The sequence below is a fragment of the Trachemys scripta genome, chromosome 21 (assembly GCF_013100865.1).
Source record: "Trachemys scripta elegans isolate TJP31775 chromosome 21, CAS_Tse_1.0, whole genome shotgun sequence".
Lineage (NCBI taxonomy): Eukaryota > Metazoa > Chordata > Testudines > Emydidae > Trachemys > Trachemys scripta.
Genome location: NC_048318.1, coordinates 9,135,137 through 9,149,553, shown reverse-complemented (window position 1 = coordinate 9,149,553; position 14,417 = coordinate 9,135,137). Strand labels below are relative to the sequence as shown.

The following is a 14,417-nucleotide window of genomic DNA, read 5'->3' as shown; positions in this document are numbered from 1 at the left end:
AGACAAGGTAGGTGAGGTAATATATATTATTGCATTTTTTATTGGGTAATATCTTTTCTTCCAGTGCTGGCATTTCGCTAGATCTCAAGACAACACTGTTCTAAGGCAGACAAGACCTGACATTCATATGTAAAAAAGCAAGGAGAACCCCCCACTGTTTTCCCCTTCCCAAAAAGACAGACCTTATGAATATATCATAAATAAAGCCAAAGTGGCCCCATGGCCCTTTTAAAAAATCCTTGGTAGATCCTCTTTAAACATAGGTCTAGACAAAATGAGTGTCTAACAATGTTTGTTGTTAGGATCTCCCTTCTCCCCCACAAACTCTGATGAACCGTGTTTAAAAATCATGTTCCAACTAGATGCTTTTTTGCTTTATTTCTGTCCCTCCCCTATCTCCTCCCTGGGCTTAACTTCATGCAAGCATTTCTCACTAAAGTATCCTGTAGTTCTGACCCCTGGATTGGTGCAGGGGTAGATCTGAAACCCTTTGCATTTCACACTACGAATATAGAGCAAATACCATCTTCCTTTCCATAGAATTCAGAGAACTCAGGTGATACCTAAAGCCAGGTACATATGGGTAAATGACTTTGAACTTTCTGCGGGGAACGTGTTTCTGATCTCCCAGAATAGCAAAGGGAAGAATGTAAACTAATATAAAATGTTAGATCAGATGGTGAAGGAATGGCATAGGAGAGTAAGTGATGCACAAGAACTCCCTGCACCAAAACCTTTTCCAGGCCAGAGGTTTTTTTCCAATCCATTCCCCTTGTGAATGAATGCTTTAACACTGTGCAAACATGCCTAGCCTCCACCTGTTGGTATCCCTTGGGCCTCAGGCCAGGCCTCAGCTGCGGTCCAGTGTTCAGATCACTGATGATAACTGAGTCCAGGAAACTCCCTGAATATTTTCCCAATACACACGTGTTTCCTGAGTGAGCATCATCCTTTGTATTTCTCGATAGGAAGTAAAATCAGTTAAGTGTTGCTTATGACTTTTCCATGCGCAACCTATTCAGCTGCTCCTGAAAATTCTGCCCAGACCTCTAGTGTAAAAACCAAAAGGTGGACCGGCAAAGCTAATTGAATTCATCAGTTGAAGTCCATTTCGAGGACGTGGGACTGCTTGTTGCAAACTAATGTCTCATGGAATGTACTGTTTTGCCCCTCAACTTGGCTTGCTGTGGACAGCCAGCAGCATTGGCAAGAGCCAGATCTAATGCGAGTAAACACTGTGCAAGCTTTCATGTACAGCGGTGCCTGTGCACTTCCCTCTAGCTGAGACCCTCCAGTTCAGTCCTTTAGCATTCCAGGTCCTGTCTCCCCACACTGCTCTGCCAAAATACCTTTATCTGAGCAGGCTTTCATATATTTTCCAGCATTTGAGTCCTGTTGTTCCAATTTAGCATCCTGTCCCTAGCAGCAGCATCCGTTTGGGTGGTAGCTTTGAAATGAGATTGTATTTACACATTCTCATAGTGCTCCTCACTGTCATATCTGAGCACAACACAAACATGACTGTGTCTATCCTCACAATCCCCTTGTGACGTAGGAGATACTCTTCTTTCCATGTTCTAGATGGGAAGCCTAAGCTCGGAGTAACTAAGTGATTTGCACAAGGTCACACAGAAAGTTTATGGCAAAACCAAGTATTAAATCTAGTTGTTCTGAGTTCTAGTTGAGTGCCTTAACCACAAGGCCATTTTCCTCTTCCTTCTTTTGTGTGTGGCCAAACTCCCAGTCAAACCTGAATCTCAACAGTCAACATAATCCAAGGTCACTCAGCTTGCAAAACCTTTGTCATTGTTTGTTTAAACTACTGTCTTGATCCATAACAGTATGTTCCAGACTGAGAAGAATGAAGAAGCCTTTTGTTTGTAACAGAATTTTGTAGTATCAACTCAACTAACCATTGTCCAGGCTAAAACTGTAATTACGCTAAGTGCCTAAACCCCTTTTCAAAATGTGATGTAGGCTCCTAAATCTGCTAGGTGTGATGCTGGGTGCAGCAGTGCCTCGATACCTTTAAAAATCTGGGCCTTAGTCTCCTAAGTGTCTAAGTCCCTTTTTAAAACAGGACTTAGGCTTGGAAATCACTATAGGGCTTCTCTACACTTACTGGAGATCAATGCGCGGCGATTGATGTCAACCGCAGCTCAATCTCCCGTCGACTCCTGTACTCCACCTGAACGAGAAGCGCAAGGGGAGTCGACAGGAGAGCGTCTCCCGTTGACATAGCGTAGTGCGGACCCTGCGGTAAGTAAATCTAAGTACGTCGACTTCAGCTACGTTATTCACGTAGCTGAAGTTGCGTAACTTAGATCGCTCTCCCCCTGTAGCGTAGACAAGACCTAAGAGTTATTGAAAATGTTATGCCTGGTTTATTGTTCGCCAAAGTTACTTCTCTTTCTCTCTTAACGGTGTTGAATTATAAATAGAAATAAACCTGCACCATAGATGCTGAAAGCTTTTCAGCACAATTCTGGATGGGGGGGGAAACGGGGCTCAAAGTAAATAGTTCAGCATCTTTCTCAAGGCCCTGATGTGGGAGGGAAAGGGTTAAATGTCGTATTGAGGAAGGTTTAATTTCCCGGAGTCTGTCTCTGCCATGTCCTTTGGGTACAACACATTGGGTTGCTGAATTAGCTTGCACACCTCACTATAATTCAGGAGGTGGCCTCTAGAATGAAAGAGGTTTTCTGGTGGTTCTAATTTTTCAACCCTGTATCCAGGTTTGGGGAGTTCTGCCTGGTGCACTTGTTACTGAAGAGGAATCCAGTCATGTTCTCCCAACACTTCATCGAGTGCATTTTCCACTTCAACAGCTATGAGAAACACGAGAAGTACAACAAGTTCCCCCAGAGTGAGCGGTCAGTGAATGTTTGGCCACCTCTCTTTGAATGTTACTGGGAGTTGCATGTGAATATCCGTGTGGTGCTGGGCATGCAGTCTTTGGGCCTGGAGCAAAGCTTTCATGGTCACTTTTTATAGTGCGCGGCAATGAAAAATAAAATCCTAAGAATAATTCATATTAAGGTAACAATACTCTGCCTTCCCCCTGGCACCTTCCATGAGAGACTTCTGAATAGAATGTGTGTGTATGTGTTATGCAGTAGGTTTCTGGACCTTTAAGGTGGCAGTCAAATGTTGCTTGCCAGATTTAAAGTCTTTACTTCTGTAATTCCATGTACATGTGTTTGCCTGAGGTAAAATGTCTTTATCTACACAGGGAGAAGAAACTCTTTTCTCTGAAGGGGAAAGATAACAAAGGAAAAAGAATGCAGATCTACAGGTTCCTGCTAGAGCATTTTACAGATGAGCAAAGGTTCAACATCACTTCTAAAATCAGCCTGAACATCCTGGGTAGGGGCATCGTTTTTGGCACAGAATGAGTATTGTAAAAATAAATCCTGTGATGAGCCAATTGCATCTGTTTGGCCTCTGGGTGCAGCACAGGGACCCTTCTGCCCTGGCTTATATTTAGCAGCCTGGTTCTGGGAATAAAAATCTTCCTCCTCCTGATCTCTTACAGCATGCTTTGTGGATGGCATCCTCCCACTGGACATGGAAGCCAATGAGTTGCTCTCCGATACATTTGAAGTCCTTAGCTGCAAAGAGATCAAACTGTCTGCTATGAGATCTAAACAAGATGAAGATATCCAGCCAGTTGAGGATGAAATGGACATGGCCAATGCTGTCATGCAGGCAGCACAAAAGAAACTCATCTCACAAGTGAGTACCACTTGGCATGCAGTGGGAAGAGTGGGCACAGCACTGAATGAAATCTAAACCTGCAGCTTGGGACAATCTTGAGTAAAGTGAGTGATCTATAGTAGGGACTGGCACCCATCTCCCCAGATTATACGCCCATACAGTCCTTGTGATTTGGGGACAGCTAGTGAATCAGTGCAAGCAGCATGTGTTGCAAAATGAAAATGTCCTATAAATGAGTGCTGATTTCTGGAGGCTGAACAGTCAATTTGAATTAGAATGTGCCAGCAGTTTGGCGACTAACATGTTTAAAATGATTCCTCCCTAGTTGAAGAGCCCAATTCAGACTTGGTGTAAACAGACAGGACTCCACTATAGTCAATGGGATTACACTATGGCGCAGTTTGGCTCTAAGAGACGCTGACGGGTGAAGCGTTTGAAGTTAATGATAGGATTTGATGCAGCTGTCAGCAACTTGCCATTAGAACGACTGACGTGGACCAGCGTAAAAGGCAGATCACGTATTGGGATAAAGTGAAACCATCACTACGCTACGTGTATGCTCATACACACGTGGGATGTATGCACGCTAAGCTGTTACTCGTTTATTGTTTAGGGGCCATTTATCTACATAAGAATGAAATGAACCATCCCGTGTTATGTCATGTTAGGTGTTTGTGTGTTATTTAAACTACAGGTTCAGAAGAAGAACTTCATAGAAAACATCATCCCAATAATCACTTCGTTGAAGTCTTTGTTGGAACAGACTAGGATTCCAGCTCTGAGAGACCTCATGAACTATCTTCGGGTAAGGAAAGACTTGTGATTTTTCTCTCAGGCTGCGAATTTGGAAGCGTGGCCAGAAGTAGAACCCAAGGTAGAGCGCTGCGCGGACTATTTTTTAATCCTGCTCCCGACCTGCCCCGCAGTATCCACTCCCACCTGCTCCTGCATTGTTGCATTTTTATCCCGCTCCCACTGCAAAAACCTTGGATCTCACAAATCCACAAGACCGATTCCCACATGCTACTAAAAATGAACAAAAAATAGTCTGTTTTTTAAATATACACACAGGGAATTCAGACATAATTTTTACCACTAAAAGAATAACACAAATCTTGCTTAAACCATGTAAAAATACTTTAACTCCTGTTATAATAGACATCAAGTCTCTCTTTTTATCCCTTGCTTAAATTTAAGTATTAAGACCTTTCTTTTAAAAAAACCCAAACTTACTTCACATTGCTGAAATTCTATTTATGACAACCTGGTGAGTGATTTAATGCAAATTACCACCCACCCAATCCTGCCCACAACAAAGTATATTTTTCCTGCTCCCGCTATTATTTCCAGTCCTGATGCAGGGCTCTAACACCATATGAGGAGGTTTTGAAACCCAGTGAAACGTATTGTACAGCTTCGTAGGGTAAACCATTCCTTTCCTATAGCCAGGTTGTCAGGTTGCTCTGGTGGTGATGGGAATACAGATGAGGGCTGTGTACATTAAATAAAAGGCTTCGCTTTGTGGAGTGGGCATAAACCTTCAATATTCATAACAATGAGGAGCATTATAAAGTCATGAATCAGCAGCAGACCTCTTTGATAGACTCTCTCTTTCATTTAAACAGAAACTGTCCCAACTAGCGTTTTCTGTTGGACTTTCAGAGCTATGATGTGAACGTGGGCAGTAAGTGCTGGTCAGAAGAGATTTTAAGATGGGGAAGTAAAATAAATTGACTGTTGTGCCTTCCAGGAAGTGATGCAAGATTATCGGAATGAAATCAAAGACTTCTTTGCGGTAGACAAGCAGCTGGCAGCTGAGCTGGAGTATGACATGAAGAAATATGAAGAGCAACTGGCCAGGGAGAGAGAGATGGGAGAAGGTCAGACAGAGGTCATCAATGTCATGAACACAATACAGGTACTGGCTTCCACCAGAGTAAGGTGTATGTTGTAATAGCACCCAGTGGTCATACAGCTTATTGCTATAAATCATGCTACAGGGCCACTGGATAATACCTGACTGTTTTTCCTGTATCTTTCTTACCACTATAGTTCTGCTGACCAGGGCTTTATTTTTTTAGAGGTGTGAAGAGTTTTTTAAAAACCCCATCCAGACAAAAACCCTCACCTCTCACACATCCATAAATTCAAACAGATCTTACAATCTAATATACTGTATGCATTGCTCTGTACTTCCACAGTGAAAATATCACCTGTCAGTTTCAACTTCACTTTCTAGGCAATTTCAATTCCTGGTTCTCTTGTACTAGAACAATCCTGCAATGTTTGTTTGCAAGCTAGTCTCAGGTATGTAAATCCAAACCATGCACAGTGTTCATAAAATCAGAAAACTCACGAAAACCTTTGTCTACACAGCCTGAAAAGTTAGGGAGAACATTTTTGTACAAAAACCAAAAACTGCAGGTCTAACTTGAGAACATCCATTTGAACCTGCTGGCAGTGGCCAGTCCTTCACTAACTGGCAAAGTTCTTTCTCTCAATGGGTGAGGAACTGGCAGCTGTATTTCTTACAGCTCCTTCTGTGATAGGGACCTTTCTCCCTACATTACACCTTGTGAACAGAACTGTCTCTCTACTAAAGTAACTCACCCTTTGTCACGGAGTCCCCGGGCGATGCTCTGGAACTGCTCCCCACAAAGCCAGTCAGGACTTTGGGGAGCCTCCTCTCCCCTGGAGCAGACTGTCTTCAGGTCAAGAAGCTCACATGGCTTCACCTCCTGGATCTCTCCTGAGAGCATTCAGGATATGCCCCTCCGTGCGCTTCCCACAGCGAGTCTGCCCAGGTGGGGTCCTGGGGAAGCCAGAGGGTCCTGCACACACCCCCACTTCGCAGTCAGACGTGACTCTTAGCCAGCCAGTAAAACAGAGGTTTATTAGATGACAGGAACCCGGTCTAAAACAGAGTTTTTAGGTCCAGCGAACGGGACCCCTCCTCCGGGTCCTTTCTGGGGCCCAGCGAGCCAGACACCCCCGTCTGCCCTCACTCCTAGTTCCCAGCCAGCTCCAAACTGAAACCTCCTCCAGCCCCTCCTTCTCTGGGCTTTGTTCTTTCCCTGGCCAGGAGGTCACCTGACCTCTTTGTTCTCCCACACCTTTAGCATCCCCTTGCAGGGGGGAAGGGCCTGGCCATTAGTTGCTAGACGACAGAGGGTCGGCCAGAAACTGAGGCACCCACACAGTATTCAGAGGAAACATTAAGAACAGTCCCACTTCGTCACACCCTTGACTAGAAATAGCTAAATTATATACATCTTCAGATGTTGTAGGTCAAGACTTGTGATGAGTGATCCTTACCGTGTCAATTTTTGGCTACATAACATGACATTTTAAAGGTGCTTGACTTTCAACTACTGCCATTGAAATTGAGACCTCTTTTAAGATGCATCAGGTTGAACACCCAGATTCACAAGTGATTTTTGAAAATCTTGGCCTGTAGATACCGCTCCTTGGCACATCTTAACCAGACACATTGTATACATAACATGATATGGTGTATGTGTGACAGTCCTATAAATTACATGCATAAAACAATGGAATTATGGCAAACCCATTTCTCCTTCTCTTCCCTAGCAGTCCCTGAGTTCAGTGGTACTTCCTAGTGGCCAGAACAGCAAAGCCCAATCACCTGTTGCTGGGAGACGGTCTTCATCGTCTGGGTCTCCTGCTTCCCCTGCTCCGTTTGCGTTTACTACACCCAGAGCAGGCATTTTGAAACAGCAGCCATTTAGACCCAGGTACGCATTTCAAATTTTACAATGGGTTAGAATGGTGCTCTGCCGACGGGCATTAAGTAGTGTGTCAAGGCTCCAGAGCCATTGCATTGCCTGTCTTCTTCTCGTTGCTCAGCTCAACAATGTGAATACCAGCAGTAGTTAGACCCTGCTATTTCACCAGAGCCTTATCTTTTGTGTTCTGGGTGTGTGTGTGTGAGAGAGAGGTTGCTGCGGGTTTGAAAGTGAGTTGGGAGTGAGCAAGATCTTCCCTACATCTTCTCATCTGGAGTGACTTGTAGAAGGAAACCCCTTAGAGCATTTGTGGCTTCTTTTGCCCAATAGGCTGATGTCCCTGAGCACGCTTGCCATCCTGAACTCTGCCAAGAAAGCCATGGAGGCCAGTAACAAGCAGCGCAGCAAGAGTGTAGGAGGAAGGCTGCCTTCTTCTCCAGCAAGCACAAGTGACAGCAAGCAAGGTAAGCAGCCAACAGCTGGCTTCTGCACGTTATAGAACAGGTTTAATGTGGAAGCCGGGTGGTTGTTGAGACCTCTGAGCAGGAGGTCTGGTTGTAGAACTGTCTTGGGGGAGCAGCTTTCTGTCCTTAACTTTTTCTTTTCTTGTTACTTTTAGTATCTTTGTGTAGCCTAAACCAACAGTCTACCGGAGCGAACATTTCACTGGTGGGCCGAGCAATCAGTACTCCTGACCGTAAGTAACCCAACTGCATACGTTCCAAGCTGCCCAAGAACTCCCTTCTTTGTACAGATGCACCAACGTAGCCCACACTGTAGTGCAGCGGTAGTCAACCTTTCATTATTGGAGAGCCACTTATCTTTGGATTATTATATATCTATATTGCAGTGGTGGCCAAACGATAGAGTCTTTGAGAGCCACAGCATGACATTCTAGTGTAGAGTCAGTGTATGATAGGGCCTGTACTCCTGGCTGCTGAATGTGGGGAATGGTTGGTCCTTTTTTCTCCCAACTTCTGGGCTGCTGAGGAGGGGAGTTTCCCCTACTTGTTCCTGGCTCATCATCTGATTGGAGTGCTCCCTAGACTGACCTGCATCTCCCAGAATGCCTGTGCTGTTGCTCAGTACTGCTTCCTGTGGTCATCTTGCTCTGCTCAGAACTGTAGACTCTGAAGCATGAACAGAGTACCGCCACACTAGAAGAGATCCCTGCTAGGCATTTGCCTTCTGTTTGATGAAGGGTCCAGCTCAGGGCCCATTCGAGACCTATTCTATCATTGAAGGAGTTGACGAGCTGTGATAGCAGAAGGATCTTCGTACAATTGGCTTGGATCTGATAAAGTGGTATTAATAACTTATGAAGTGTTCTCCGAGAGAGAGCTCTTCTCTAAATAAGAGCTGAAGTGAATGTTGGGGAAGCAATAATTTTGTTCTCAGCTGTGGATACAAGCTATGTAAACTGAAGCAGTAATGAATTGGGAGAACTCTGATACACAGGTCACTAGTATGTGTCTCTGCCCATTATGTCTGTGGCAGCTAAATTGCAGCCTCACAAAACCTGACCTTGAAAAATTTCCATTTATTGGAGCCATCTCTGATCGTGTTCCTGCGTGTTACGCAATATCCCTTTTGTGATAATAAGACAGTTGACTATTCCTTTCTTAGGACTTTAGAAGTATCCGAATGACTTACGGCAATAACCCAAATCCCTCTGATCATCTAAATGAGGCACGCATGTGCAGAGATAGTAGGAAATGTGGCAGCCCACTTCCTGTTATCCTTTTGGAGGAGACCGCTGGGGTAGTTCCTGGGCGGGCAGTACAGTTCCAGAGCCCCACTTTCGTACTGTTCATATGTACTGAAGCATGGATGCAGAAGGGACTATGAAATGTTACTGTGCTGAGCTGCCTTTCCTCTGCTCCCCTTTCCCTTTCCCTTTCCGAATTTCTTTAAGGCACATACTGTACCAGTCGCTCTGTGTGTGAGATTAACTTCCTCCCCCTCCCCCACAAAAATAAAGGAAACTCCACCTTAACTGTAGCAATGACAGGTCGGCTGTCATTAAACAGTGTTGGCCTGATATTTAAAGTTAGGTGTGACTGATTGCCTGTCGGAATACCTCGGGTGCACACAAAGTGGGTATTCACAAATGTGCATGGCCATTTAGCACCAGACTGGTTGCTTACATGTACAAATATCTGATCTCCATGTGCAAACAGAAGCCAAGCACAAACAACTGGTCGCATTTAATGGACAATCTGACCCTTATCTTTGTGTAGTCTCCACTCCCTTATGCTGGTTCCGTCTGTCTAGTTATCTACTTCACACCAGTCCACTGTGCTATCTGAGCACTTAATGCTTTTTGCAGATAAGATGATGACTACTGGGATGCTATACAGAGCTGAAATCTTTTCTTCATCGACTGCATGTCTGTCTCGGGGGCTTGCGCTGCTGCTCCACTTAAGAGCCATATGCTGTGAAATGGGGAGAATGTTAATCCCCAGTGGCACCAGGCCTAAAATCCTGCTTTGTTTCCTGGCAGCCTGTGCTCTCAGCAGTGACACAAGCCGTACAGTGCGTTATCGCTGCTTCAGTTAAGCTGTACTGAGGTGTCTGCATGATGGCACTGGGCCTTGTTGGTGGTTAGAGGATCAGAGGAGAACGTTTTTCTTTCCCCGGTCTATCATTTGTAAAACTCCTACAGATGCAGTTCTTTGTAAATCACTTCTGACTCTAGATGTTGAGAGGCTGGATCTCATCCCTGTATCTTGTGAGACTCTCGTCTGGCCAGCAGATCAGTCTCTGTCACCCTTGGGTCTTTCTCTCCTCTATTGTTTGCTCTCAACAGTGAAAATGGGTAAGAGGGCCTGGGAGAGAATAGACTACTTCACTATGGAATGTAAATGCAAACACCAGCGGTAACGCTACATGATATATGGAGGGCTTCAATAAAAATGGAGTGCGGAAAAAATAGTTGGTGGTGATTCAGTTTGCCATTTCTTTCTCTCCCTCTTGTACTAAAAAGCTGTAGCATGCAATAAAATGAGGCAGGTGTAGTCATTTACCATATGTGAAAACCACATTACCTTAAGATAAGGCTTTCGCTGCATAAAGTCAGGAAATTCAGAGGCCAGTCTCACAAGAGTCAAAAGCCAATCCAGGCAAGATAAATAATAAAGCTGGACAACAATGGCATGCCTTGGTGATTCCCCGATTATGGCCAAAGGCAGCTGGATTGTGGAGTCCTAAGGGTACCAGACAGCGAGTCGGTACCCTGAGAGGTCAGAGACAGCGTCTGTATGCTCGATGCAGTGGGCTTAGGAAGCATACAGGAAGGATCCTGTGTTTGGATTCAAATGCAGCAGTCTGGTGAGTGTCCAGCCGGGGGAGCTCGACCAGGTGTGAATGAGGTGGTGTGGATAAGCAGTTGTAGATTTAAGGAAATGATAACTCTCTAGTAGCCCCCAAAGAATGGAGGTTCCTTCAAGTCTAATAGTGAAAAACAGATTATCATGAACAAGTGCATGTGTGTTACCTTGAAGATTGAGGAACAGATTTGCATTCTATACTTCCAAGACAAGAGGGCAGCTGGTGCTTTTAGAATGGCCTTGAATGACCAGTTCTTTGACTTCCTGCTAAATAGACTTCCAAGGCTTAGTGTAGAGATCTACTGTAGGAAATGGAGGTGTTCTGCTAATGCTGCTAGCTTCCTATTAACAACTCTTCACGCCAACTTGAACTTAAGGGTTTTTTTCCCTAAATATTAAAGAACAAGTTGTATGGGGTAGTTAGGCTTTTAGCTAAACATCTACCAAGTTGTATTAATTCACTTGGCAATAAGTACCTCTATCCTCCCCCTGAAGCACATGCAAACCTAAAAATCCTAACACAGACTATGACTTCACTACCTGGAAGGGATCGGGATTTGCCTTGTTTAGGGTCATTGATGCCGTTCCTACTCCCAGGCCCACAGTGTGAAGGAAATTTTTGCAGAAGTGCTATCAGTATTAGGTATAAACTTGACTGTGGGCAGTGAGGATGACCAATCTCGTTGCATTGCCTTTATTCTATGTAAAAGATGAGCTGATACCTGGTTCAGTGGGCCAGAAAGAAGCATGCATGCTTGTTTGAGTTGGGTATGAAGGGATTGTCTTGCCCTATGGCTGTAGTACAAGTTGACTGCTGATCTGTGTGTTTCTTTCAGAGACTGTTGATAACTTGACCTTTGGGGCTGGGGTCAGTTTCATCAGCCTGACGCGCACACCTGCTTCAGCTCAAGGCAAGTTATTTTCATGCTCCTAACTTTTAAAATAAAACCAAACCAAAAAAAAAGAGGCTCAAATGTGCATGTTTAACTTGTAAATGTCGCTTGCAGAAAAAAACGGATCCCAAGATCATCAAAAAGATGTTCTCTGTCTGACGTCACCTGATAAGCCGTAAGTTCAACCCAGGCCTTAGCTACCAGTGGCTATAGGTAATACTAGTGTCTTTTTAAAAATAAACCAACAATCATTCTGTTTCCTTTCTGTAGAGGGCCCCTGCCTCGTCCGTGGAAGGTAGAATCTCCATCCAGGAGAAAAAGCAGCCCAACTGCAAGTCTAAGGAGATCCCTGCGGAAAGCTCCCCTGAAACCAGCCAACTGATACTTCCCCATCCATGTACTGTGTAGTTCCAAAACGCTCTTGTATAGACCCTTCATCATGTTGACCATGAACTGTTCCTCTTCCCTCTAAAGTTATAATTATGGATCATTGTGTGTACAAGTGTCCCTCCTTACCCCCCTCCATTTTATTTGTTTTTATATATATTTTTATATATATATAATATATACACACACACACACACACACACACACACACACACATTTGCTTTGATTTATAAACTGGAGCAGTTAATAACGTTCTTTGCTGTAGGATAACTGGGAGTGCCAAGAAGCTGTAGTATCTAGTGATGGCTGACTATTCACCGCACAGGACTTACGGCTTGTCCATTTTGAAACATAAGTCTGTCTTGGCCATAAGCTCTAGCCCATTGTACGTAAGTGCAGCCATTAGGAATACTGGCTTGGTTGAACCTGGTATGTTTGTCACAGCTTGTTACCTTACATGACTGGAATGGCTATTGGCTTAAATCATTCCCTTGGTGTCATGCTGTCCCCTGTTCATAATATACTAGTTTCCATATTTTCTACAAATCTAGAATAGCTTGACACTGCCATACCTGCAAATCTGATACAATTGCAAGTTATTAAGGATTTATGTGTAATGAAAGGTCCAGTCTATGTGTATATATAGCCTTCCTTTTCTTTCCTAAATGGAATATTTCCACTCTTGGACCAAGTTCTTATTTCCAGCTGTTCCAATTTTATGAAAAATAAATGTTTAAAGAACAAATTCCACCCACCTCTCAGCTTTTCTTGCTTTGAAAGAACCAAATTATTTTCTTCTGTAAATCTCTAGCCTTACCGCATTCACCTTATTTCTTGCCCACTGCTTTCGTCTCTTCCATGCCTATGTTGAAGCTCTACTGTTCTGACTGTCACCCCAACAGCCGGTGGGCTCATCCATATAAATACTTGAATTCCTGTGGGATCCCCACCCATTAGAGCAGCTGCTTGCAGTGTCCAAATCCTTACTGTCACCCATTCTCGGGGCTGGCGTATATGACAGCCAAATAAAGCCTCTACCACCAGCCGGCTGGTGTGACTTACGCATGCATTCGATGCAGCTGTTGGCACAGCAGATTTTGAACGTGATCTTATTCGTTTTACTGATAGCAGGTTCTGAGTATTTTATTGAGGAAGGTAAATCGTGTTGAATTGTAATGCTCAGTACGAAAAAGCCACTTTGTTCTATGCAAAACACTAGTGTTAATGCTGGAACTGCAGTTAAGGTTGAAAGCCCACCCTTCTTGGTGCCCAGGCATAAGTGACTGAGATCTTCCAATGCTCAGCTTCAAAACTACTGCACTTCCCTGGCATTATGTAACTTGTTCTGTAGCTCTCAAACTCTAGAACTTAAGTGACTATGCATTTTGCGACAACCCTCCATAAGCATTTACTTCTGTGCTATTAAGGGAAGGGTTGCTCCAGCACAAAAGGAAATTGAACAACTGAAAAGGGAGAGGGGCAAAATTCAACTTCCATTTTAACCTTACCAATACTGTGGTCACTCCCAGGATTCTTCTTAAAGAACTTCAAGTGGGGTAAAATCTTAATCTCAGAATTAATGTAGCAAGATGTATAGGGTTACTTCAAGTGGTTTTGAATGAAGGAATGGCTAACTATGACCACTTCCTTTTTCATTCTATCCTACTTCCATCCCTCCACCCCAGTTAACTAGGTATATTAAACAGTAAGACAGCAGTGAGTTGGTAACTATACTAAGTCTAGTTCAAATATAAAACTCTTCAGGGTTTTCTTGAATTGTCTTGTGCTTGAACAGAAACAGGTATAGCCCATCAGGCAAGGCTCCATCTCTTCTCGAGAAGAAATGGGGGTGGAAGAACTTCCCCCAATAAACCAACTGATTCACAGATTGATAGATTCTAGGACTGGAAGGGACCTCGAGAGGTCATAGAGTCCAGTCCCCTGCCCTCATGGCAGGACCAAATCCTGTCTAGACCATCCCTGATAGACATTTATCTAACCTACTCTTAAATATCTCCAGAGATGGAGATTCCACAACCTCCCTACGCATTTATTCCAGTGTTTAACCACCCTGACGGTTAGGAACTTTTTCCTAATGTCACGTAAACCTCCCTTGCTGCAGTTTAAGCCCACTGCTTCTTGTTCTATCCTTAGAGGCTAAGGTGAACAAGTTTTCTCCTTCCTCCTTATGACACCCTTTTAGATACCTGAAAACTGCTATCATGTCCCCACTCAGTTTTCTCTTTTCCAACCTAAACATACCCAATTCTTTCAGCCTTCCTTCATAGGTCATGTTCTCAAGACCTTTAATCATTCTTGTTGCTCTTCTCTGGACCCTCTCCAAT

At 44.0% G+C, this 14,417-nt stretch overlaps 1 protein-coding gene across 2 annotated transcripts in view; it reads left to right on the top strand.

Annotated features, from left to right (window-relative positions):
* NCAPD3 (non-SMC condensin II complex subunit D3) overlaps positions 1–12,822 on the top strand; it is a 40,285-nt gene extending 27,463 nt beyond the window's left edge. The window contains exons 24-34 of one of the 2 annotated variants that reach the window (XM_034754747.1): positions 2,736–2,873; positions 3,233–3,366; positions 3,536–3,735; positions 4,412–4,522; positions 5,468–5,635; positions 7,309–7,472; positions 7,794–7,927; positions 8,083–8,160; positions 11,629–11,703; positions 11,800–11,860; positions 11,956–12,822. In XM_034754747.1, coding sequence (XP_034610638.1) covers positions 2,736–2,873; positions 3,233–3,366; positions 3,536–3,735; positions 4,412–4,522; positions 5,468–5,635; positions 7,309–7,472; positions 7,794–7,927; positions 8,083–8,160; positions 11,629–11,703; positions 11,800–11,860; positions 11,956–12,067 — 1,375 coding nt within the window. In that variant the 3' untranslated portion in view covers positions 12,068–12,822. The remainder of the gene's footprint in view (positions 1–2,735; positions 2,874–3,232; positions 3,367–3,535; positions 3,736–4,411; positions 4,523–5,467; positions 5,636–7,308; positions 7,473–7,793; positions 7,928–8,082; positions 8,161–11,628; positions 11,704–11,799; positions 11,861–11,955) is intronic. The other variant, XM_034754746.1, reaches the window with a different exon arrangement.
* Positions 12,823–14,417: the final 1,595 nt, after the last annotated feature.